General features: G+C 39.8%; 1 protein-coding gene and 1 long non-coding RNA gene across 7 annotated transcripts in view; both read right to left on the bottom strand.

The window, feature by feature from the left end:
- Positions 1-1,813: 1,813 nt before the first annotated feature.
- LOC129700322 (uncharacterized) lies at positions 1,814-11,990 on the bottom strand. Its single transcript, XR_008724039.1, has 3 exons — positions 8,508-11,990; positions 5,236-5,329; positions 1,814-3,400 (listed from the first exon to the last, which is right to left on the bottom strand). It is a non-coding gene; the product is annotated as an uncharacterized LOC129700322 (long non-coding RNA).
- Positions 11,991-23,061: 11,071 nt separating this feature from the next.
- cdin1 (CDAN1 interacting nuclease 1) overlaps positions 23,062-25,727 on the bottom strand; it is a 177,841-nt gene continuing 175,175 nt past the window's right edge. For 5 of the 6 annotated variants that reach the window (XM_055640700.1, XM_055640702.1, XM_055640706.1 and 2 more), the window contains one exon: positions 23,062-25,467. In XM_055640700.1, the coding sequence (XP_055496675.1) occupies positions 25,314-25,467 (154 nt within the window). In that variant the 3' untranslated portion in view covers positions 23,062-25,313. The remainder of the gene's footprint in view (positions 25,468-25,727) is intronic. The other variant, XM_055640703.1, reaches the window with a different exon arrangement.

Here is a 25,727-nt window from a genome sequence, read left to right as displayed (position 1 = left end):
CGCGGGTTCAAGCTTACTCTTTGCTCTTTATGTCTTTGCTCGAGTCTCCCAAATGCCATGAGAACGTCATTTCACTCATTTACTCCAGAAACGTGAGGGTTTTTTTTGTTTTTGTCTTAAACAAAGTGGTCAATCTTGAGAGGAGGCCAAATTTCCACCCTCGCTTCCACATTTCCCCTCATCAACCCCCTGCATTCAAATGCATTTGTGAATGCTCCTACTGTTCTGCTGGTGTCGCCTCACCCCCCCCCCCCCCCCCCCCCATTAAAGTGCCGGGCTCCCCGCCGCAAGAGCTCAGGTTGAAAGAACGGTGCTTGCGCCCAATTAGGTGAGATATTGCTCCTCTACCTTTATTGCTGAAAGGGACCTTTAAAATATGGTGGGCGGGGGAGACACGGAGCGTTCTCCCGTCGTTACTTGGAGTAAATAGATTTTCAGTTGTGCATGTAATTAATACATTTAAACACAATATTTCTATCTGACTCCTGTGCGGAGTGCAGTCCATTTGCTACATGTTTCTATAACATACTGGCTGGGTTACAAATTTCAATGAACGATGCAAAATGAGCAACTGCATTGTCGCTCAATTCTGAAAAGGTCCCGAGATCCAGATGCTCTTAAATTTAAAACCACATGGATACCGAATAAGTCCGGTATTAGGGCGTTCTATTGCATCTCCCCGTGTGTTTTAATCCTGCTTCTTGGATATTGTTATCTGATTTTTAAAACAAAGAAGCAGAGTGCAATTTTTTTATCAGAGGTTTATTTGTTTGTCAGTAAAATGTGCACGTGGGACACTTAAGATTTCACTTTTACAAAAGCAGAGTTGATATATATATATATATATATTTGTCCATGAACAATAAAACACGTCAGAGCACGGGGTTTTGTGCTGACGGAAACGAAGCAGTTCTCTCGATTGTCTAGTCGGATTTGAGAAAGCGGAAAGTTTGATAAAGATTTGGTATCGACTCCACGGCTGAATGTATTCTTGGGGAAATTGATTAAAATGAAACAAGCAGTTCCACTAAAGTAATTTAAGGGAGGAAATCTATAAAAAAGCCAAGTCCAACAAAAATACCATTTACATAATTGACAACTGCAAATGCAAAACTATATTTTTTCACATTTAAAAAAACAAGAAAAGTCATCACATTTCTTAAGAATTGATTGCCAGAGCCAGACCCAAATAAATTATACTGAAATAAATGACCAAGCAATAGCGTTTAATTTATTTTGCTACAGACTCGTTTACATTTAAGAATGTTTTAAAACCAGCAAAGGAGAAAAAAAAGCTGTTGTAAATTTGAATAGCCCGTATAAAGACTTTTCTGCATTTTGGAATTTTTAACCAACCATTTTAGCTGTAAACATGTTACTATGGAGACTCCTTGTATCCCAACCCCTAGAGCCCAGAGTGGGTCAGAGAAAACGCCGCTATTTCTGGAGATCATTTATCACTGTCACCAGATAATGATTCCCGCAGCAACCTCCTATTGATGTTTATAATTGCATTATCTCATATGGAATGATCAATGAAAACGGGAGCCAGGCATGGGATAATCGGCGAACGCCTCCAACAAAAAAAAACTTCTTTACTCTTTTCAAAAGATAAGCAAAAAAAAAAAATTCTTTACAAACTCAATTCACATTTGGATTCAGCCTCAGTTTCAGAAATCCAAGGTTACTATTCCGACGTCTGAAAAAGTCCGCAGATAACCAATATGAACAGGAGAAAAAGAATCAATTCGGATTGTGTTACCGCCTCTCACGGAAGTTATGACAAATTACCTGTGAACGCTTTCTATGAGGATACTTGCTATTATCTCGGAGTCCGACTAAATCAATGCAAATAAATGCTCCGACTGCACTTGTGTGACCCCCGCTGTACATATGCACGATTGTCTGAAATACATTTTGTTGTGCTTTAAAATGTCAGCTTTGATTCCAACCGCTCTCTAAGTGTGTGTATTCTTTAATTATTTTAAGAAAGGTTTCTTTTTTGGCCTCGGGGGTACTTTGATAAATTTCCATAAAATATTTACCAGTTGAGAACGAATGCGAATCTTTCTTTTTCAAAATTATTGATACTAATCGACAAGTTTGACTTTGTGACAAGTTACACTTGAAAATACATCCTAATTAGATTGCTGGTCCAAAGCGCCAGCGCAGACAAATATCGGATTAATACTATGTTTTTGGACCATGTTGCTGTCTGTGAATGAAATCCTACCGAAAAAATCTGCGATGGATATTTGTCGCACATTGGTGGACACTGTGTCTATATTATTACCATTCAATGTCGCTTCCCTTAAGCGAAATCAATGTAATGCAGATAAAAATGAGTACCTTTCGTCCTTTTAAAAAAAAAAAAGTTTTGCATCTTTTGTGCGATCACATTTAACAACGAATTGCATTCAGTCAGAAGCCGTCAGAAGCAAGAATTGGCAATGGGGAAACTGAGGTTTGCTATAAGTTTGTATTGAATCCAAATTTCAGCTTCGCCATAATGTGCTTTAGAATCTTTATATATGCGTCGGTATGGTAAATTATGATTCATGTTTACCCAAGATGAACCTTGTAGACTTATTGGTATTTTTTCCGCTGTGCAACGAAGCTTATTTTGATTGTTCCCGGAAATGTCAGAATGTCTTTAAGACCAGGTTTTCTTCGCTTCCAGTTCATTCTTTCTTCAGCCTACACATTATATATCGGTTTCAAAATCAGTCCACACCTCATCCCCCCCTAACAAATTGGACTCTCATCATTTTACCATGAACACCGTGGATTATCTCCCGGTGGGTAACGATAGGAACATTGTATATCGTTACATTTCGGGTACCACAGCACGATTCATTAAGAAGTAATGGAAACGATACACATTGAAACTGATAGGAGTGTGTATCGGTCATAAAATACATCAATATAAGTGACGTCAATCTGTATTTGTCTCTGTTCTGGAGCAACACCTTTACAGGGAAAGAGGTATGCGTGTAACAACATAGGGAAACGCAGTGAGAAATATTGAAACCAGTGCAAAGGACAACCTCTATCATGTAAGCCATTCAATTGAGGCTTGCGGGGAACAGATCTGACTTGAATCACGTTTTTATCTCCTTTATCCGTTTAAGAAGGCTGGATAAGCTTTTATCCAACGGATTATATATGAAGACATTTTGCAATACATTACCTTGCAATGTGGATGTAAACAATATGATTCGGGATGTCGGCGTTTGTAATGTACTGCGCCATCGTAATTGAAACCGTTAGGGTAAAGATAAGAGGCAAATGGTAGGAATGTTGAAAGAGCCCTGTATTCCTTAAACTGCAATCATAGCTTCATCAGTAAATGTGGATTTCCCGGCGGCATAAATCAGATTACTGTACCTCCGTTCTTATTCTGAAAAAGTTATTTAAAAAAAAAGCGTCAACAGATTATTCCCCACAGAAAGCTCCGAAATATTTTGCATAATTATCCCTAGTGCGTAAATGCCAACTCTTATTTGCTTTTGATGACCAGGGCCCAAGGGAGGGGGTGGTGGTAATGATAAAATCCCGGCTATTATTTTCAGTATTTTCTATCTTTGCAGGTAACATTTCTGACTCTGAGGAGACTTCGAGTTTTAACAAACACAGTCAAGAAATGCAGGGGAACGAATATCATCAAAAAGCTTCCGTTGCATTGACTCATTAAGCATACACGCTATCCGACTGCGGTCTTTTAACCGAGAATTCAAAATATGTTTTTTTGTAAAGAAATGCAAATAAAGTTAAAAAAAATTCCCATTAGCAATTTGATTTATAAAATCGCACACGGCCAATCAAAAATGTATGCCACTTCGTGTGAAGGATACTCACAATCAATATTACAAATAAATATTAAAGTCTGCTGGAATAAGCAAAGCGTCGGGCTATTAGAAGTACTGATTAATAACTAGCAGGATAATGTTCATAGCCTTTTCTGCCCGACTGCCTTTTTGAATTAGAGACAGTTCCACGCTCTCCAGTGCGTCTACCTTGGAGAAGAATGAGTGACGGATATTTTTCATCGCTCTCCTCGACTTAATGATGTAAATATTCTAATTAGTAAATCACACTTGCTCAAGGCAAGAGCGACGGATCGAACCGCCCGCTCAGCAAAATACGCTGCAGTTTTCTTCCCTGCTTTGGTGGTGGAAATATATCTTGCAAAAATAAAATAAAAGGAGCATCGTCTAAAACTTGAGATAAAGTTGAGCCTGCAGCTTGCGGCTGAGGAATCTTGGCTATTTCCAATCTAAGGTTTAATTAGAAGCCCCAGGCGCGAGGTTTGCATGAAGACCCTCTCTTTCCTCATTAGTTTCTCATCACTAATCTTGGGTGTTATGTTGGCTTAAAAGGTTGTCAACATTTGACCAACTCCGTGAAAATAAACACAGTCTATAGCTCCGGGAGTCGCAGGGCACTGCAAATAAATCGTGTTCGAACCAGCGGAACTAACAGGCGCAAAAATGTTGATAATTTATCGTTTCAAATCCTTGTTATTTCCTACCAAGCATTCATTTTTTTTTATCCCTCAATGCAGGGGGAAAAAAGGTTATAAATATCCCGCGGGTAGTTGGTGGCTAATGCGGGTATTAATTGCATAAAGATCTCATGATAACTGTAAGTAACAATCTTGGCTTTGCTCGGGAGTCAGCGGGCAGCGGGGCAGAGCGAGCGGCGGCAGCGGCCTCCGAGCGCCCCCTGCTGCCGGGGCCTGCGCCGCCGAGCCGAGCCGTGAAACTGACCCGCAGCCGAGCACATGGGGCGGGGGGGAGTGAGAGCAATCGCCGCGTTCCCTATTGCTAGCGATCGCGGCAGCTTTACTTCTTAATCACGTGCGTACACACACACACACACACACACACACACACACACGGGCTGGAATATGCACGTACAAATCGATCAGACAATGCATGCACAAGTTTGTTAAAATGTAGATGCAGGTTTTGCAAATGCAACACTTTTGTTTCAATATCTATCTTTAACTATCCTAAATAGTTTTGATTATTTGCTTTTCCTCCCACTGATTGCGGTTTTATATTTCCAAACAAACTCGCATGTGTGGAAACATATCAAGGTGCGATCGCGACTCTGCTTACAATCAAACGCAAACCCTCCGATCCTTTGCAAGCTACGGCTTCGGAGGAGTGGTTGGTTGGTTGCAAATCGCATGACCGGTTTGTTTCGGTGCAAAAGTTACTGATATTGTACCTGAAAGCAGCCCTTGGCATCGTAGCTGAAAGTTAATATTCTGGAACATCAGCGAACCATAGTGCCGTCGAGTCTCCGGGGGTGGCGTGTTTACCTGTGCAATTAGTCCACATATAGTTTATCAATAAAATGCATATCTAGCCGAGTAATGCTTGGTGCGGTACGCTGCTTAGAGTGGACGTCTTTGAAAGGATGGGAGCACAGTTTCACTTAATTTTTTTATTAAAACCCTGTTATTTGCAAAGTGCAAATTCCAACAACACTGCCGTGAACACGAATCAACAAATCGCACGAAACATTGCGTTTGGTTTCAGTAATAAACCAGTAATAGACCCGAATTCTAAACCACGATTAGAAAAAGACCTGCAAGATCTGTTTGCATGCAATCTTAATAATGGATTCAAATGTTTAAAGTGCATTCATATTACCGATTAAAAAGAGGATGCCAATCATTTTCCCAATGTACAGGCAAAATCAGTCATCAAGTTATCTTAATATATTCAGCAAATAGTGAGGACATTATCGGTATTTTGAGTTGAAATATCAGTCTGGGCACTTCTCTGCGAATATCCTGACCAGTTAACAATGCCCTCGCTGGTTAAAAGTGGATGGGTCACAACACTACTCATGCTCAATTGTTTAATAAAGAACTGCAGATGCTGGAAAACCCGAAGGTAGACAAAAAAAGCTGGACAAACTCAGCGGGTGAGGCAGCATCTATGGAACGGAGGAATAGGCGACGTTTCGGGTCGAGACCCTTCTTCAGTATGTCTGGTAAATTATTTTGTTAACGGTCACATACTAGTTTATAACGTAGTATTCGCGAAGCAAACAAGGTTGCAGGAAATACCAAGATTGCTGTGTTTTTTAACAGCTTAGATGCAGCATGTTTTATTCTTTGAATGGCCGAGGAAGTGCTCGGTAGAATTATCTCCCTCAGCCCCGGTAATTATACGATTCAGAGTACGACGAAACATTATTCTGTAAAAATATTAACGTTCAATTCAACTTAACTCATTCTCAATCATGCTCAAACCCCAACTTTGTCACAAGTGATCCAACATGAACATATCAGTACACTTCTAATATTAGGGAGACCAGAAACAAACAATCTAAATCAGAAAATAAGATTCAAGAACTCAGAAAATTATAAGATTCAATGATTTTGCAGATCCGATAATACAAGAGTGAGATGCACTTACATTATTGGACAAAGATGGGTGGTGGGATCAGGTAACGTTCAGAATATTACTGTGATGCTGAGAATACTATTGCAAATAATTGCTTGTATTAGTTATGTTGTAAGTTATTTGTGACATTTATATTAATCAATTCCAAATACCATTTCATTAAAAGTTGCATCAAGTGTTAGTTAGAAAAATATTCCCACAATCAAGAAATCAGTGGAAAATGTGATCCATAGTAACTATATTAGCAGCTTTATGTGATTGAATTCCACAGTTCTGATTGTTCTGCTTGAGAAATTTAAGTAAGCAATTTAAGGGTTGAATGAAACACATAATCCAGGCACAGGAATTTAAAAAAATGTTGGGAGCCTTGATGCGCCTTAATCCAGGACAGTCACAGAATGAGAGATCAGAGTATTTCATTGACAAAAAAAAAACTTTATTCATTATGCAAATAACTCCCTGTATTTTTGAGAAAAATAATGCAATTTGCCTTAAATGAAATGTTTAAATAGCAACAAAGCTTGCACCTTTGATTTAATGTTGAAAAGAATGTTTTAAAGCAAAATGTCTCAGGTAGCAATATTAAGTATCAGCGCTCAGTAACAATGACAGGAGATATTAATCCACTGAAAATGGATGCTAGAGGAAGTTTTACAGGGAAGAGATATTTAGCAATGAGGAGATCTAGTTAGCAGCTGGAAGCATTGGTGCTGAAAAGCAATAGCTGGTGTCAGGAACTTTTTTAAGCTTTGAAGACTGCAGCTGACAGCAATATATAGTTGTGTAATAACAGTTAGTGGCAGGGGATAGTTCACCCTTCATGAAAAGTAGCACTGAACATAGCTTGTTCAATTTTGATACCATAGTGAATTAATCTTAAATGACTATTTCATAAACGAATCGAGTAATGGAGTTGGAAATAAGCACAGAAGTACATTAAATCATTTACCAGGATAGTGTCATACTAAAGGACACAATTCTCAATAATTTATTTCCATCTTTTCAATGATCCAGGTTTACTCAGTGATATTCCATCTACCTATGTCACTTTCGACTTTCAGGTATTTGGAAATGTCTAATGCATTGTGCAAATGTTTGCAAATAATGTTTCTAAGGATGAAAAAAAAAGAATACGCATTTAAGTAAAACTTTGAAGATTATTTTACACTCTCAAATATTTACTCTTTGGTTTCAATACCACACACCTGCAGATGGAAGTAGGACATTGGGAAAAAGCCACGGGTTCTCCAGGGCTGTTGTGTTATGCAAAATGCAGCCACCACAAAATGGGAACTTTGTGGGAGTGAGACCGATAGAGCTAATTCCTCTCACGCGTGCGCTCTACAGCACTGAGTGCAACCCTTTACTCCACGGTGCTCTTGCAAATATGTGCAAAGGAGCTGGGGTCTGCAGAGCATGAGCCCACCATTCACTCAGTTTTGTGCAGCACCCACCCCCAGTCACCAGTGGAGAAGAAAGGACCCAGAGACAAGTCATCTGGTCATCAGGCAGAAAGCAGACCAGAGCCAGCTCCCGAGGTGAGCGACAGTGAGTGACAGGCTTGCTGTGACTTGAACTTTTGACTGTTTTTGGAAGAAAAATGCCCAGCTGCTTGAACAACTGGTTAAACCCTGCCCATTCTCCTGCACCTACCACCCCCCATGTTAACAGCAGTCAGTGACTTGTTCAATTAACTTACCTAATCTACAAGCAGGGAAAACAAAAATAAAAACCAAGGGCTGGATTCCTTCATATGCATACCTTTCATTAAAACTACAGCGCCCATACTATCTGCCTTTTCCATTCTCTACTCAATAAGTGGTGAAAGAGTTAATCATATTAGTTAAAGTGAAAATCATTTCTTACTGGAGGCTACTTCTGCAACCGCCAAGTTTCAAATATCACATAAATATGCCTTCCCGAGTGCATATTTCTCTGCCAACAATTAAATTTCATTTTTCTAATTTATGCATTTAAAGTTGTCTCAAGAATACTCTGCTACATTTTGAGTGCCATCCTGTACCGACATGAAGGCAACAGAAAATGTAAGCAGGAATGTGGAAAAACCAGCTCAGGCCTTACCTGCTCCCTCAAGGTCATCTGCCAATCTGCGAATGACCTTTTAGCTCCCAAATATAATCCGCAGCAGCCAACTTGATCCATGTTGAAGAACATTTTTTGCCCACTGCAACTTAATCTGCTCACTACAGAACTTGCTGGTATTCAGGAAGTAGGGGTATGTTTCCCTCTCTCCATTTTCTAGCTCGGCTCACTGTCATCACTTCATAGTCACTCATCACCTTCCTGTTTGCATGCTCTTCTCCCTTGGAATCGACTTTCTTGTCATCTGAAGATGTTCAATTAGTAATATTGCTTACGCCTTTCTATATTTCTTTCCCAAAACTGAATATAACTTCAACAGGGCCATTTTCCATTGTTTCCTCATTCCAATCCATTAGCTAGGCAGGTGGCAACCAATTTCATAGTTATACTACTATTTATCTGGATTAAATCTACCATTGTGTGGAAACAGTGCTAAATAATTAAAGGCTGGGTTTAGCTGATGCATGATGCAAATACAGATAGAACATTTGTGCAATGGATATTTCAACATTTTTTACAATCCTATCAGTGAAGCTCTAATTTTGGTCTGAGGCCTTCAATTTGGCAGTTTGTCATTGGCATTCATCTAACCTTTACTTTGTTGACCTTGCCTCAGTCTCCAGGGTCAGCCTCATTTACACACTGGAGTCAAGCTTCTCAGTGTCAATAATGCTTCTCTTTGGTAGCTTGCATTTTAGAAGGAATTCCACCATCTGCCATCTACAAAGCATATATTGATATTGGAGTTATGGGATTATAGAACCTTAAGTGCTTCTCATGACTGGCTATTGTGGAGAAGGGTGCACTGGAGAAGAAACCTCCCTTGTACATATCTCTTCCCTTGGTTCTCAAATAGTCTCCTCTCTAACAGGTTCTGTCCACTTAGTCGACTGTGCGACTTATTCATGTATTCACTCAAACCTTTGCTAATTGACTCGCAGAAGGCAGTCCAGGAAATGAGAGGAAACGTAAATCAAACTATCATCAATGCACACCTTCAGATTCAGGGACAGTTTCTTTCCAGCTGTTATCAGGCAAGTGAACCATCCTACCAACACCTAGAGAGTGGTCTTGAGCTACTATCTACCTCATTGGAGACCCTTGGACCATCTTTAATCAGACTTTACTGGACTTCATCTTCTACTAAATGTTATTCACTTTATCATGCATCTGGACACTGTGGATGGCTCGATTGTAATCATGCATGACTTGTTAGCACACAACAAAAGCTTTTCACTGTACCTTGATACATGTGACAATAAACAAAACAAAACTTTGAGGACACACATCTGAACAAGTGAGGAGATGGCCATGATTCATTACTGTTTTCATGTCTAATTTTTCTTGAACCTATTCACTTATTTGCATCCAACTGTCCAGTGAAACTTAAACCCATGATGCCAAAAGCTACATAAAATCCTACAGCATGGGAACAGACACTTCGGTCCAACTTGCCTATGTTGACCAAGGTGCCCTGTCTACACTAGTCGCGCTTGCCCATGTCGCTCTAAACCTTTCCTATCCATGCACTTGTCCAAATGTATTTTATATGTTGTTATAGTATCTGACTCAACTACCTCCTTTGGCAGCTCGTTCCATATGCCCACCACTCTTGTGTGAAAAAGATGCCCCTCAGGTTCATATTAAATCTTTCCCGTCAGACCTATGTCTTTTTGGTTCTTGATCTCCCTACTCTGGGTTCCCCGATAGCTGAAGAGATTTCAACAAGATGGCATTGCAACAACAATATTCTGCTTCTCTGATTCACCAACAATGACAACTATCTTCCTTTGTCGGCTATTAAGGGATTTTCCAATGTATATCATATCTTTCTTGTACCTCGTTGCAGCACTTGGTTGAAAACTGTCTTGATTGCAAGGGCCGTTCTTTTCCCTTCTTGACATCTAGCTTCTAAGTCTAAATAATAACCCAAGACCTAAAAACGGGCTAGCCCAACCAAAGTATAAGTAAGTAGGTTGGGGGTGAACAAATGCTAGATAAATGACGTATTGGCAATTTCTTCCATCACTATGTTCACTGTAGTGTTTGGCTGTGAAGTTGTCAGGAATAGTTCAATTATTGCAGATGGAGAAATGTTGAAGCTGGTGACTTTGGAAAGATAGTCTTGATTGTATGTATTATGCAGGTACTCTTAGGTAGGCCAAATGCACACTGTATGAGGAACTAAACAGACAGTTCATAAGCACAGGATGGACATTTACTTGCATTTATTTCAGTGGAACTGTCTCTGGAGATATTTCTTGTTATGGAGTCGGACTTTGCCAAGGGCTGACACCTGCAGCAGCTCAGTAAATGTCATGTTACTGTAGGTGAAGATGTATTCTTCAGGATTTGGAAGAATTGGGAGCACTGCTCCTTAATGAGTGGATAGATACTGAGAATGTGGTAATGTGGTTCTGCAAGTACCTGCAAACAAGTACCTGACAGTATGTTTCAGTAGCAATTAATTCAATATATTCTCCTACCATGTCATATCTTTGCTGATCATTGTCTGGTATTTCCAGTTGCATAACTTTCTCATCTCAGCAACATCTATTTTATTATACTGTGTTGCAGGGTCTCTGTTATTACCAAACACTATAGCATCTTGGAGGATAAATTTGGTGGATGAGTGTACCTTATTTTACCTGGACATAGTTGCTATGGAGACTCATGAGTTTGAGCTGCAGGGCTTAAAATTAATCTCCTGGGAACTAATTTTACACTCTCTTTTTCTGGGTGGCATTGCATATTGCCTTAAAACAAAGGGATGAGAAATGCTGCTTAAGCTGCAGACGTTTACCTGCATGCTTCTGTGCAGATGGTGGCTCATTAATAGTGGGGTAATCCTTTGCAGTCATGAATGAACAATTATTGTACACTGAAGCACACAGGGCCATTTGGGTACCATCAATAACACACTGGACCTTGGGTAACCTTGCTACTTGAAAAATGCTGTGGCCCCTCATGCTGTTGTTGGCTGTCCACGGGGAAAGTTAAGTGCTACCTCTGGCAAACAATGCATCAGTCACCTACTCTATACATCTGTGCACTGCAGATTTACTGATGTCCCCAGTGGCAGCCTAGATTGGAGCTAGAGGCATAAAACACGAGGGCAAAACTGGACTCTAGCACAAACTAGATATTGGTTTCCATTCAGATTGAAACATAAAGCATAACTTAGGACTTTAGAGACACTGTGCGGACACAAGCCCTTCAGCCCACCAACTAGCTCACCCCGTACACTCGCACTATCCTACACACTCGGAACAATTTACAATTTTATCGAAGCCAATTAACCTACAAACCTGTATGCCTTTGGAGTGTGGGAGGAAACCGGAGCACCTGGAGAAAATGCACACGGTCACAGGGAAAATGTACAGAAATTTGGACAGACAGGACCCCTAGTCAGGATCGAACTCGGGCCTCTGGCACTGTAAGGCAGCAACTCTACCGTTGTGCCACTGTCACAGAAAATTAAAAAAAAAAAAACTAATGTAAAATGTAATCTATATAACCAAAAGTCTCATCTTGACCCTGTCAGCGCTGAATATTGATTTTAGGAAAAACGCTACCATATATCGCTGTGATGTTTGGCCATCTTACTCACAGTCGTCCCCCACTGACGCAGCCGCGAGGATATTTCCGATCGATGAAAAATAAAAAAGTTATAAATGTTTAAAAAATCTTGAGATCAGCTGATTGGTCATCTCGCCTGTCAATCACCATGATGAAGGTAACGCCCCTTCCGGGGGTGGGGGGGGGGTGGCAGGAGTAGAAAGCCCAAATGGTATGAAATTGCATTTGAATTTGGTGGCCTACGCTCTGCTTGAAATGGTATGAAATTGCATTTGAATTCGGTGGCCTGTGCTCTGATTGAAATGGTATGAAATTGCATTTGAATTCGGTGGCCTGTGCTCTGATTGAAATGGTATGAAATTGCATTTGAATTTGGTGGCCTGTGCTCTGCTTGAAATGGTATGAAATTGCATTTGAATTTGGTGGCCTGCGCTCTGCTTGAAATGGCATAAAATTGCATTTGAATTTGGTGGCCTGTGCTCTGCTTGAAATTGTATGAAATTGCATTTGCATTTCGTGGCCTGTTCTCTGCTTGAAATGGTATGAAATTGCATTTGAATTTGAATTTGGTGGCCTGCGCTCTGCTTGAAATGGCATAAAATTGCATTTGAATTTGGTGGCCTGCGCTCTGCTTGAAATGGTATGAAATTGCATTTGAATTTGGTGGCCAACGGGTCCCACTTAGGCTAGTAATATTTTATTTCTAGCTTCAAGGCTCATATATATAGGCATGGCTGCTTTCCTTGCTGGAGTTTGGAAAGAAATAATGGGTTTGTATACTTGGTATAAGTGCAAATTATCCCAAGTGTGTATAGGCTTGTGTTAATGTGCGGGGAATGCTGGTCGCTGCTGACTCGGTGGGCCGAAGGGCCTGTTTCCGCGCTGTTTCTCTAAACTAAACTATTCACTGAAGAAATGTACCTTTTACTTCTATATTTATGGTCTATCAGAGTATTTCAATTGGCTGCTCAGTCGGCCTGACGACATCAGCATTGTTCTTCACCAACGATCCACTTGATTGACATTTGACAACAGCTGATGGCAGGAAAGTCTGGCTCAGTGATGGTTAGATATTTGCGGGCAGATTCCTTCAAAGTCATTGGAGAGCAGAGTTGCTTCATCACAGATTGCTTAAATATTAATAAGTAAGACACAAACAAACTTATGTAGCAATTTAGTTGAGCAGAGCTAATATGCCATTATATATTTGATATTCAGCTCAGAAAACAGTACAAATTCCATTAAGTTGTTATAAAGCTCTCACCCATTTCTGGTAGGAGATTCCAGGATAGGATAGGTTCAGAAGGATATGGGCTAAACGCAGGCAGATGGGAAAAGTGTAGCTGGAACATGTTTGTTGGTGTGAGCAAGTTGAGCCAAAGGGCCCATTTTCACGCTGTATGACTGTATATGTCTCAAACGAAGTGCAAATACATAACATTGGTTAACATTGATCGTCAGGGATCTCTGCCCATGTTTGCTCACTGTTCATTAGGCGCTTTAATTTCGACACAGGGGCGGGGGGTTTGATGGAGCCAAATTTGCAAGCTTAACCTGTCCCTTATAAACACACCAACACAGTACAAACTGTGATTTATTCTCACCAATATATTTTAATTTCTTAAAGGCAATGAGGGCTCATAGCGTTCTGCACAATTTACAGAAAACTAACACTTATTTAAAAACATAAAACTTCTTGGTCATGTAGCACCTAAAAATGTTGAGCTCCAAGCACAGCAACATATTCAAAAGCTGCCTGACTGCATTCCACAGATGACGCTTCTCAGGGACAAAAAGCGAGGAGGTTTATAGGCTACATGCGTTGTGTTTTTAATATGCATACATTTATCCTTGTAAGGTTCCTTTCCACCTTGGGATAGATACAATTCATTGTCCCAAGAAATAATTCATGAACCATTTTTGATGTGAGACAACTTTATTATTGGGTAACCAAATTTCTTCCAATTTCTGATCTTTCCAGAGCTTACCAATTTAACAATCATGTTTCTCAGTTCCATTACTACAACTTCAATTTTATTACTTGTTTAACCCCCTTATGACCGGCAACATTATAAACACTGCATTGAAGTCCCTGATTTATCTTCCTTCTGGGCGAACAAGTTTGATTGTCCTTCTCCTAAGCCTGGAATTCTGGAAATAATCATTTTGTTTAATAATCTCAAGAGTATCTACATTCGTTTTTTTAAGTTTAGTTTAGAGATACAGCACGGAAACAGGCCCATCGGCCCACCGAGTTCGTACCGACCAGTGATCGCCGCACATTAACACTATCCTACATGCACTAGGGACAATTTACGCATACCAAGCCAATTAACCTACAAACCTATATGTCTTTGGCGTGTGGGAGCAAACCGAAGATCTTGGAGAAAATCCTCACAGTCATGGGGAGAACGTACAAACTCCGTACAGACAGCACCCATAGTCGGGATCGAACTTGGGTCTCTGGCGCTGCAAGCACTGTAAGGCAGCAACTCTACCGCTGCGCCACCGTGCCACCAGGGTACATTCTTGACAATGTTTCGGGTTAGGTTTATTATTGTCACGTGCACCAACATACAGTGAGAAGCTATTGATTGCGTGCTATCTAATCAAATCAGATATTATACATGAATACCATCAAGCCAAAGAAGTATAATGGTAAGAACAAAGGGAAAAATATCAGAGTGCAGAATATAGTTTCTCTACATGGTAGTATAACCGTTCTAGAGAAAAAGCCCAATGTCTGCAATGAGGTAGGGTGGGAAATTGGGACTGTAATCTGGCTTATGGGAGGACTTGTTAAGAAGTTTAATAACATAGAGGAAGAAGGTATTCCTGAGACTGGTGGCATGTGTTTTCAAATTTTTATATCTTCACCGGATGGGAGCAGGGATGAGGCAGAATGATCGGGATGGTAAAGGTCTTTGATTATGATGGCTGCTTTCCTGAGGTACCCTGAAGTGTGGATGGGGTCAATGGTGGGGAGTCTGGTCTGTGTGATGGACTCTCTGACCTTCTCCTTAGTGAATACTGATGGAAAGTACTCATTCAGTCCTCATCAACGACACCCTCTAACTCTAAGCATAAATTGCCTTCTTTAACCTGCAGTGGTTCTATCCTCTCCCTAGTTATCCTCTTGTTTTGACGTATGCATAAACAGCCTTGGGATTCTCTTTAATCCTATTTGCTTCAGATGTTTCATGGCCTCTTTTAATCCTTCTAATTCTCTGCTTGAATTCCTTCCTGCCTGCTTCCTCAAAGGTCCTGCTTGATTTCACCTTCTTAAACCCTATGTATGCTTTTTTCCCCTTTTTGACCAAATTTACAACCTCTCTCGTTATGCATGGCCCCGTTACATTGGCATCCCTGTCCCTATTCCTGACTGGAACATGCCAGTCATGATCTTTGATCAGTTGGTTTTTAAGCGACTCCCTCATCCCAGATGAGGACTTACTCAATAACAGCTGCTCCCAATTTACTCTCCCTAGCTAATGCCTAATAATGTCGTAATTAAAAGTACAATTAGCATTATACAGCGGGCTGGCTGCCACTAGGGTAAGGTGTGATAATTTTATGTTTTAAATTCCACATCTTGATGAAACCAATTTAACTGCACTTAAAAACCACAATTTAAGATGTTATAAATCCTTTAGGTTCAATGGTACTTTATTGCCACCTGTACCATGAAATTCATTTTTCTATACAGATCGGTACGTATCACTTTACATAAGCACTTAGATACATCTTAGATAAATGCCTCAGATAGAGTACAAATGTATAATGGTAGTACATTTATACATGAATGGCGGTGCTGGCTCGAAGGGCCGAATGGCCTCCTCCTGCACCTATTTTCTATGTTTCTACTATACACTGTGACAGTATACAGAGTCACCAGTTTTTAGAGCCATTTTCAAGTCCTGGTTGTTATAAGTGTTGCTATATACAATTGCAATTGTTCTGCACATTGTATTAATATCTACCCATATTTTGACCTGGTTGCTATGAAGAATATGTAAATATACCATAAAAATATAGACTACAATTATCTGGCTTACAGATATGAGCAACAATCTTAGCGAACTATTGATGTTTTTTGGAAGATACAACCACAACTCTTAGTTGGTCAACACAAATCTTACATAAGATTATCTTATAGAGGTATACAAAATCATGAGAGGAATAGATCAGGTAAACACACACAGTCTTTTGTCCAGAGTAGGGGAATCGAAAACCAGAGGACATAGGTTTAAAGTGAGGGGAGAAAGATTTAATGGGATAGAAACATAGAAAATAGGTGCAGGAGTAGGCCCTTCAAGCCTGGACCGCCATTCGATATGATCATGGCTGATCATCCAACTCCGTATCCCATCCCTGCCTTCTCTCCATACCCCCTGAACCCTTTAGCCACAAGGGCTACATCTAACTCCCTCTTAAATATAGCCAATGAACTGGCCTCAACTACCTTCTGTGGCAGAGAATTCCACAGATTTACCACTCTCTGTGTAAAAAATAATTTTCTCATCTCGGTCCTAAAAGACTTCCCTCTTATCCTTAAACTGTGACCCCTAGTTATGGACTTCCCCAACATCAGGAATAATCTTTCTGCATCTAGCCTGTCCAACCCCTTAAGGATTTTGTAAGTTTCTATAAGATCTCCCCTCAATCTTCTAAATTCTAGCGTGTACAAGCCGAGTCTATCCAGTCTTTCTTCATATGAAAGTCCTGCCATCCCAGGAATCAGTCTGGTGAACCTTCTCTGTACTCCCTCTATGGCAAGAATGTCTTTCCTCAGATTAGGAGACCAAAACTGTACGCAATACTCCAGGTGTGGTCTCACCAAGACCCTGTACAACTGCAGTAGAACCTGAGGGGTAACTCTTTTACACAAAGGGTGGTGGGTGGGTGGAGGTAGTTGAGGCAGGTACTATCGCAATGTTTAAGAAACATTGACAGGTTTAGAGGGATATGGGACCAAAGCAGGCAGGTGGGACTACTGTAGATGGGGTATGTTGGTCGGCGTGGGCAGGTTGGGCCGAAGGGCCTGTTTCCACGCTTTATGACTCTATGACATATACATGATGCACCTTTATTTGTTCTATATATTTAACTCGTATTACCAATGGAATCTTTAATATCTTGGCCAAGCTTGTTATTTGAAAGCATTCTGCCGTTTCTAACAAAGCAAAACAGGCTAGGTTGTGTATCAATATTCCACAATATTCCAATGTTGCATGATGAGATTGTTAATTCTAGTTATGGAATTCTGCCCGGATTTGCTGGATGACTAATTGCGAGATTGTCAGGCACTCATAATTATTTGAAGAAATTGGCCAACAATATCAGCATTCAAATTGTGCAACTAGAATCAGTGGAATTCTCTGAGTCACCCTGCTTCCCTGCAACTTTGTCATGTAAAAACATGAGCGCTTCAACATTCAAATACATGAAGGATATAAAATGTTCACCCAATAGACAGACTGAAGAGGGTTTCGACCCGAAACGTTGCAGAACCCTAGTGTACAGAGCCCTAGTGAGAGCACACCTGGAGTATTGTGTGCAGTTCTGGTCCCCTAATTTGAGGAAGGACATTCTTGCTACTGAGAGAGTGCAGCGTAGGTTTACAAGGTTAATTCCCGGGATGGCGGGACTGTCATGTGCTGAGAGAATGGAGCGGCTGGGCTTGTACACTCTGGAGTTTGGAAGGATGAGAGGGGATCTTATTGAAACATATAAGATTGTTAAGGGCTTGGACACACTAGAGGCAGGAAACATGTTCCCGATGTTGGGGAAGTCCAGAACCAGGGGCTACAGTTTAAGAATAAGGGGTAAGCCATTTAGAACAGAGACGAGGTGGCTGCTCAAAATTATGGCCAGCTGTAATAAGAATGAATAGCAAAGAGATCCAACCACAAGATCCAAACCACTGCAATTATAGACTTTAGAGATACAATGTAGAAACGGGCCCTTCGGATCCGCGCTGTCCATGATAACCCTGTACACTAACACAATCTTACACACTAGTAGGGACTATTTACAATTTTACCAAAGTCAATTAACCCACAAACCTATTCATCCTTGGAGTGTGGGAGGAAACCGGAGCACCTGGAGAAAACCCACGCAGTCACAGGGAAAACGTACAAACTCTGTACAGACAGCACCCAAGTCTGGATCATCTCTGGTGCTGTAAACAATGTCACCCTAAACTTATACTTGAATATCCTGCTGAAATTTACCATGCATTGCAGCTTGAGATAGTTTCTGGTTACTTCTAGAGGTCGGTAAACTGTTCTGGAGTTACATAGCCTAAATAACTTTACAATCGGGTTTGAATTATATAAGGTGCTGCAGATAGTTCTATGGAGCTGGCTTTGAAGATATGAAGTTTCAATTTAATATCTCGCTATCAAGCTATATATCAAGTAGGTATATCAAGCTGGATAACATATATCAAGCTGGATAGTTATACGGACGGGAAGGGAATGGAGGGTTATGGTCTGAGCGCAGGTATATGGGACTAGGAGAGATTATGTGTTCGGCACGGACTAGAAGGGTCAAGATGGCCTGTTTCCGTGCTGTAATTGTTATATGGTTATATGGTATCAGGTACTACGACAAAATGCATCTTGATAATTCTGGCAGTCTGAATCTGTACACAATACTGATCACTTTGAATTTGGAGTCTAACTATATATGCTGCTTTTTTGTCATCGTACAACCCCTGGTAGGCGTATTGGAGCTGACCACAGGATTATTCAAGAATCAAATCAATGAGTATAAATGGATGTCCTCCATAAACATTACAAGATATATGTGGAACTAATATTTACAAAATTCAATGCAACAAAATATATTTAATCTATATATGCCTTGATGGATCAAAGTAAAAAAAAGCAAAGCGGGAAAATTTTTAACCTTGCAAATGAATGCAGAGTTGAAATCAAATACAATTTGAGAAAGAAACAGGTGAAACTAAAGATAATGGATTCCAAGTTAAAATTTGATATGTGCAAAATTCGTCCAAAATTGTATAAGCAAAAGGATAGAGAAGTTAAAATATTAGAGGAATCAAAGATTTGATTTTGTCTGAAGAAGGGTCCCGACCAAAATGTCACTTGTCCATGTACTCCAGGGATGTTTTTACTCCAGCTCTGTGTCTTTGTTTTGAAAACCAGCTTCTAGTTCCTTGTTTCTACATTTAAACATTTGATTTTAATGTTTAAAATCCTTAGACCATTACCTTGAGATTAATAATCAGAGAGAAGACTGAAGCACCAGGCGTACATTTTCTGCAATTTTTCCTGAAGCAGAACTGGACTGAAATCGACCAAATCCTCAATAACATGAGAATTACATTCAACTTACCCCGGTACTTAGATTGAGAATGAGAATTTGTGCAAGACTGATGCCCCCTTTCAATTTGAAAAAGTCGTGATCAGATTCAAATGAGATTCATGAATAACTCTTTATCTGCCCGATCTCAATATTAAATGCAGATATTTGCTTTGTTATATTGTGTCTTTGACTAAAAAAAGTATTATGCAGAAACTTAGCAATAGGCAAAAAGAAACCAAATAATAAAGGAGACTGGGAGCAACTGTTGGTAGAGATAGAGAGGGGCAGAGATGGAGAGGCATGGGTTTGTTGTTAAAAGTAGGACAGAGTGTGAGAAATTTGTTTAGGCACAAAGGATTGCGAGGTTGTAGAATGTATGAGCAATATTAGTGTGATGTGGTGACCTCTGCGCACGGAAGCATTGAGGTGGCTGCTGGAGGCCATGGATAGCGCATTTGCAATGTACGCGGATCGTGGTGTTGGTGGAGGTGGCCAATGAACGTCCCACAGCAACTGGGCAGCGAGTAGAGAGAGCACAACCTGCAGCAGTTGCAGGGAGCAGTGGTAAAAGGAACCAACAGCGTTGTGCTGGGCCAGTGCTGCCAGGACACCAGGCCTTAAAGTGAGAAAATAAGAAATTACACATCTCCGTAGGCCTTGACCAAACTTTAGACACTTGAAAGTTGCAAGATGGCACCAGAACAGGGTGACTCTTTGCATACTCTTCCAGAAGATGATCTACCTATAATTGTTTCTCTTTTTTTACTTGCTTATGATTGTACTCATGTACTGTATGATTTGACTGGATAACACAAAACAAGCTTTTCACTGTTTCTTGGTAGATGTAATAATAAACTAAACTATACTCATTAATGGTGTGCACATAGCCACCGTAGTGCCGACTGCAGGGGCCTCAATAGGCCCGATTATGGGTGGACAAGGGGATGGGGACTGGACTTTGTGCCTTCCCTCACAGTGGGAACCATTGTGGGGGATGTTTTTATGTTTATTGTTAAATTCTTTAATTTTGAGTCTTATCTTTATTTGTGTAATGCATGGCAAGTCAAATTTCACTACACCAATTGGTGTATGTGATAATAAATGTCCTTTGTATCCTTTGTATCCACATTGACCAGTTATTTTGGCAGCAAAACCCAGTCCAATGAACTTGCATTCAATTCTATCATCCTTCTTTAAGCATAAACAATTTGCGACAAATTCAGCCTCATTTCACATTGTATGTGTTCAATAGAATCTAAAATTAATCAACATGAATTCTTTCCAAGATAGAACCCTTCACTTTTAAGAAGGTGGTTAAAATGCTAATATTGACTTTGTTCTTAGAAAAAATATACTTCTCTTTACAACTCAGATATTCCTCGCAAAAAAACAAAATCAATCCAGAGTGAGTAATGATAATGGTGAGATATTGAGGGAAGTTAATTAATAACATATGCAAGCTTTCAGATTTCCAATACTACATTGAATTATTTTGCCTATTGCCACCGTTCTCAAACCATTAATCTTAGTACCACTGGTAATAGCTATTAATTTTTTGAATAGTAGGTTTTAAAGCAGTATATGTGGAACTATGAAATTGCTAGGGATAAGGTGAAGGGACAGAAATTTGGCAAATAGATTTCAATGAAGAAAAATGTAATGCAATTCACCTTGTGGACCTAGAAGACAGAACAAAGTACTTTCTGTATAGTGAAAAGCAGAAGTGAAGGGAAGCTTGAAACTAATGGTGACGGCAACCTTGGCTCATGCACTAGGAATGTTAAAGCATATTTATTGGAAAGACGTACTAAATTTATTTCTGGAAAGATGGGGAAATTGACGGTTATGGGTATCCGTACAGGAGTTGAGGCCAGCATAGATCAGCCGTGACACATTGATTGGCAGGGCAGACTTGAAGGGCCCAGTGGCCTAATTCTGCTCCTATTTTGTGATATTCTTATGTTTTGGTCACCCTTTTAAAAATATGAGTGGAAAGAAAATTTAGTTTAGTTTAGAGGTACAGCGCGGAAATTGGCCCTACGGCCCACCGAGCCCCCACTGACCAGCAATCACCCCTGTGCGCTAGCACTATCCTACAGACTAACAATTTACAATTCGTACAAAAGCCAATTAACCTACAAACCGGTACGTCTTTGGAGTGTGGGAAAAAGCCGGAGCACCTGGAGAAAATCCACACCGTCACGGGAAAAACGTACAAACTCCGTATAGACAGCACCCGTGGTCAGGATCGAACCTGGGTCTCTGTCTCTGTACGGCAGCAGCACTACTGCTGTGCGACTGTTCCACCCCTTTAAAATCTACAAGTTCTACTCATTAAACTATCTTCGACGGGCATTGACGATAAATAAAATAGCCAATGAAATTCTGGCATCTTCATGCACAATACTAGACTTAAATTTTTCAGTCTAAAACTTAATTTCCAGAAGGTGCACTTTAAGTCACAGCTGAATAAAGCTCTGGTTAGACCACTGCCAGAGTATGGGTTTCAGTTTTGAGCAGCACTCTTACAAAGGATATACCAGATCTGGAGTGAGTGCAATACAGACATATAGGAATGTTGCCTTGCTGACAAGGGCTAAAGTGCAAGGACTGATACTACAAACTACAGTTACAACTCTGGAAATGTAGAAGATTATGGACTAATTTAATCAAAGTTTTCAGGATATTAAGAGAAACGATAAGATAACGAGAATGGGAACATAAAACTTTTTTACATGGGGGGGATAGGATCAGGAATATACTGTGGCAGGAATGCTGGGAAGAGAATCAAGCAGGACTTTCAATAGGGAACTGAATAGGCCGTTGAGAAAAAAAAATGCAGGAAATATTCACAAGAGCTGCAAATAAAATTGAATGGGATGCATTAGAAGGTGTCGGCACTCACTGGGTGTATAGCATTTTTCTGTGCTATAACCAGATTTGATAAGCAGTGTAGGCTGAGAACTACCTGGTGATAGATCATTCCTCATTCGGAAGGAACAATGGATAGAGACCAATCAGTCTTGGTATTGACTGATGGGCACTATTCTAGCGACCTCCTGCTGTGAGGTCAAGATTGGGTTTGGCAAGAACAGTGGCACAATTGACTGCAATAGATTGTTGAGGCTCAAAGAGGAATAGCACACACTTGGGTCTGGTACTGGAAGGCACTGGCTTCTATGAAACCATAATCAAGGCCTTCAGAAGAAAAGGGAATGGGAGTAATCAGACTCAAGTTAAGAAAAAGTAAACAAATTGAGATGATTCATTACAGTGTTAAGTAAGGTTTAATGATCAATTGCTGAAACAGATGACCCGAGTTGCTGTTTATATAGAAGCCACATTTAAACAATAAGAGGAAAGGCAGAGACCAAACTGAACTTTTTTCTTAAAAAGTGTTTTGTAATAATGCACTACAATTTACAATTATGGTTTAAAAGATTACAGAATTAGGAATAGTTTCTTAATTGAAGTTCATATCCTCATAGCTTTAAGCTGAAAATTGTAAATATACCTGAATGAGTTAAATCTTTGTGAATTCTAGGCTTGAAGTATTCCAACATTTAAAGACATAATAGATGCCTTTTTGTTACCCACTTGCGTTAAATGCTTTCAAGGCAAATTCACAAGCAAAATTAAAATTATTTATTGTGGAAGAAAAGTGATTTTTAGCAAAAAAAAAGGCAAGTTACAATTATACAGAAACAGAGGATAAAATGTAGCAAATTTGAATCAACTTTTTTGCAGCTTTATTGCTTCATAATGGGCAGCCACGGGCTGGAGGAGATTTAATACAAGCCCTCAATGCAATGGATCTAAGTTTCAGAAGGAATATCCACACTAAGATCATATCTATTGAATAAATTGACACACATTTTTGTTTCTGTTACATATTTCTCTGGAGTGGATAAGTCAACACACCATGCAAAACAGAACAGTGCATTTGGTTTTATTCCATTAGCAGTCCCAACACATCCTCTAAACACTGACATGATATGAATGCAGCTTTCTGGAGCAAAGGCACTTCACTGGCATTCCGAGGAGCTCTTTTATAATTGTACAACACTTGTCTTTCCAAAAGAATCAGGATGCACTTCTCTGAGGTTGGGCAATTTTACATTTGTGCATTAGTAAGCTCTCAGTTTCTCCATAAACATCACTTGCGCATAAAATTGTAATAATTTGTCAAAGGACAAGTCTGGGTTATTACCAAACATTTAAGTGTATTAACTACAGTGTACAAGACTTACACTTAGCTCTATTTATAAAACAGACCAGCAAAAAGGCATAGCAGACAGCAAACTCACGAGTATGTGATACTTAGATCTAACAGAACACATTGTCTATAAAAAGCAGTCATAGTGTTCAATAGAACAGTTACAATCAATAGCTGGCAAGAAAGTCAAGAGGTTGTAACTTCAGGATAAATTAAAATCAGAAAGCCAATTAAAATCAGAAAGCACAGAGCATTTTTTGATGTTTATCTCAAAGTCTCTTTAAACTAGATGACTACAAGCAGTGCACTATAGCGGTTTTACCATGGTAAATGTTTGATACTATGAAGCAAGTACAGTGTCCAATTTCTTCCACTTGTTGAGTTTTGTGGTCAAAAATGTGGAAAGTGTTTTGCTCTGGATCACAGTAGAATATTTTGCCAAACTCACAGAGACCAGTATCGTAATTACCTTTCTTCAGGCAATCTTTAATTCTAGGAATCATGCTTTTCCAATGGATAGAGGATCAATAATTAACACGCACATGCTTATCACAAACAATCGCTCAATAAAACTTTTACTGAATAAGGAAACTAAAATTGATGTAAAAAACGTGATTTTCAAATATTCATTGTCATGCACTTAGATAGTTTAAAGTTTGCTCAAATTGAAAACCTAAGTTACATTCCTGCCGTTGAACAGGTAAATTCACGAAGTATCGTGTTTGCAGTTTCATTCCTTCATTTTGTACATTACCCATTCAAATCACATTTTCATCATCTATCACTGACATACATGGAACCAAAATTGATCTTAACTGAGGTTTTAATTAGCCAATTTGAATAAGGATAAAGAATTTTAAACCTTTTTAAGGTTATGTAATATATCATAATTTTCCCATTCTTCTACAATTCTTTGGGATTGAGGATGACGCTTTCACTCTTTGTGGGCTCTGTGGTGGCTGTTAGCAGATTCTTCTACTGATAGGGTAAATGTTGTCTGGAGGCGGATGTGCAGGTAGTTTGTGAGGTGGTATATTTCTTCTGCCACCTACTTAGGGTCTCCTCGAGGTCCTGACACATGGACATAAGGTCCTCAATATCATCCTGAGTGCACCTTCTCTATGTCGAATGGTCATAGACCAGAGATGACCAAGAGTGGGAGGGGATATTGCCTATTTTCAAGGAGGCTTTGAACACACACTTTCTTCCGTCTTTCTGGCAATCTTTTTCAGAACAGCATATGCTAGTTAAGATTTTCTCCCGCGGTGGAACAGATAAAATGGAGCAACATTTCTTTTATAAAATTAATTAAACAAACCTTTAAAATAAACGATTTCATTCGTCTGCCTCGCACAAAGCTTTCAATTAATTATTTTTGCAGCGGCAGAATTTTTCTCTTCTCTGTGGAGGAAAGAGTTCGGATGTAGAAAGATTAAACTATCTATAAAGTCTTGACACGGACTGGGATGCTGATAATGGGAGGTATGTGTCTGCAGTTCTTGGCTGCTCACAGAAGTGTGTTGCTGAAGTAAAGCAGAAACACAATGTGTTTTTCTAAAGAGGTATTATGGTGACCCAGGGCAGCAGGAGTTCAACTAAAGTTCAGGAGAGATGTTGCCGGTAGTTAGCACTGCAGGAAGGCAAAATTACTTCCGGATTCACCTCTTCTTTCCACTGTCAATGCTGGCTCTGGTATGGTGGAAGGTTATAATATCTTCAGGGAAGCAATCTTTTAATAATATTCCACGTTCACGATGACAGTCCAACTCCTTAATAAATCCGCACCAGTAGATCACTAATCCGGGTCCAAATCTGAAAATTAGATGTAAAAGATGTTAAATTCCATTCAGAAAGTCTGGCTGTATTAATTGAACTTCCCTAGCTGCTTTATTTACATTTTCCACACGTTGAAGGTGAAAGCTTTGCCAAAGTGAAAATATACATATGCAAGTTGCTGTCCTATGACAAAGCATGTACTGTGCTGAGATTTCCAAGAGGTATTGATAAGGGGCTGCATCAAATGTTACTGCAGAAAATAAAAGCTCATGATTTATTTGGCAACTTCTCAGCAT

Source organism: Leucoraja erinacea, chromosome 9, assembly GCF_028641065.1.
Source record: "Leucoraja erinacea ecotype New England chromosome 9, Leri_hhj_1, whole genome shotgun sequence".
Taxonomy (NCBI): Eukaryota; Metazoa; Chordata; class Chondrichthyes; order Rajiformes; family Rajidae; genus Leucoraja; species Leucoraja erinaceus.
This window is presented reverse-complemented; position numbering and strand designations above follow the sequence as displayed.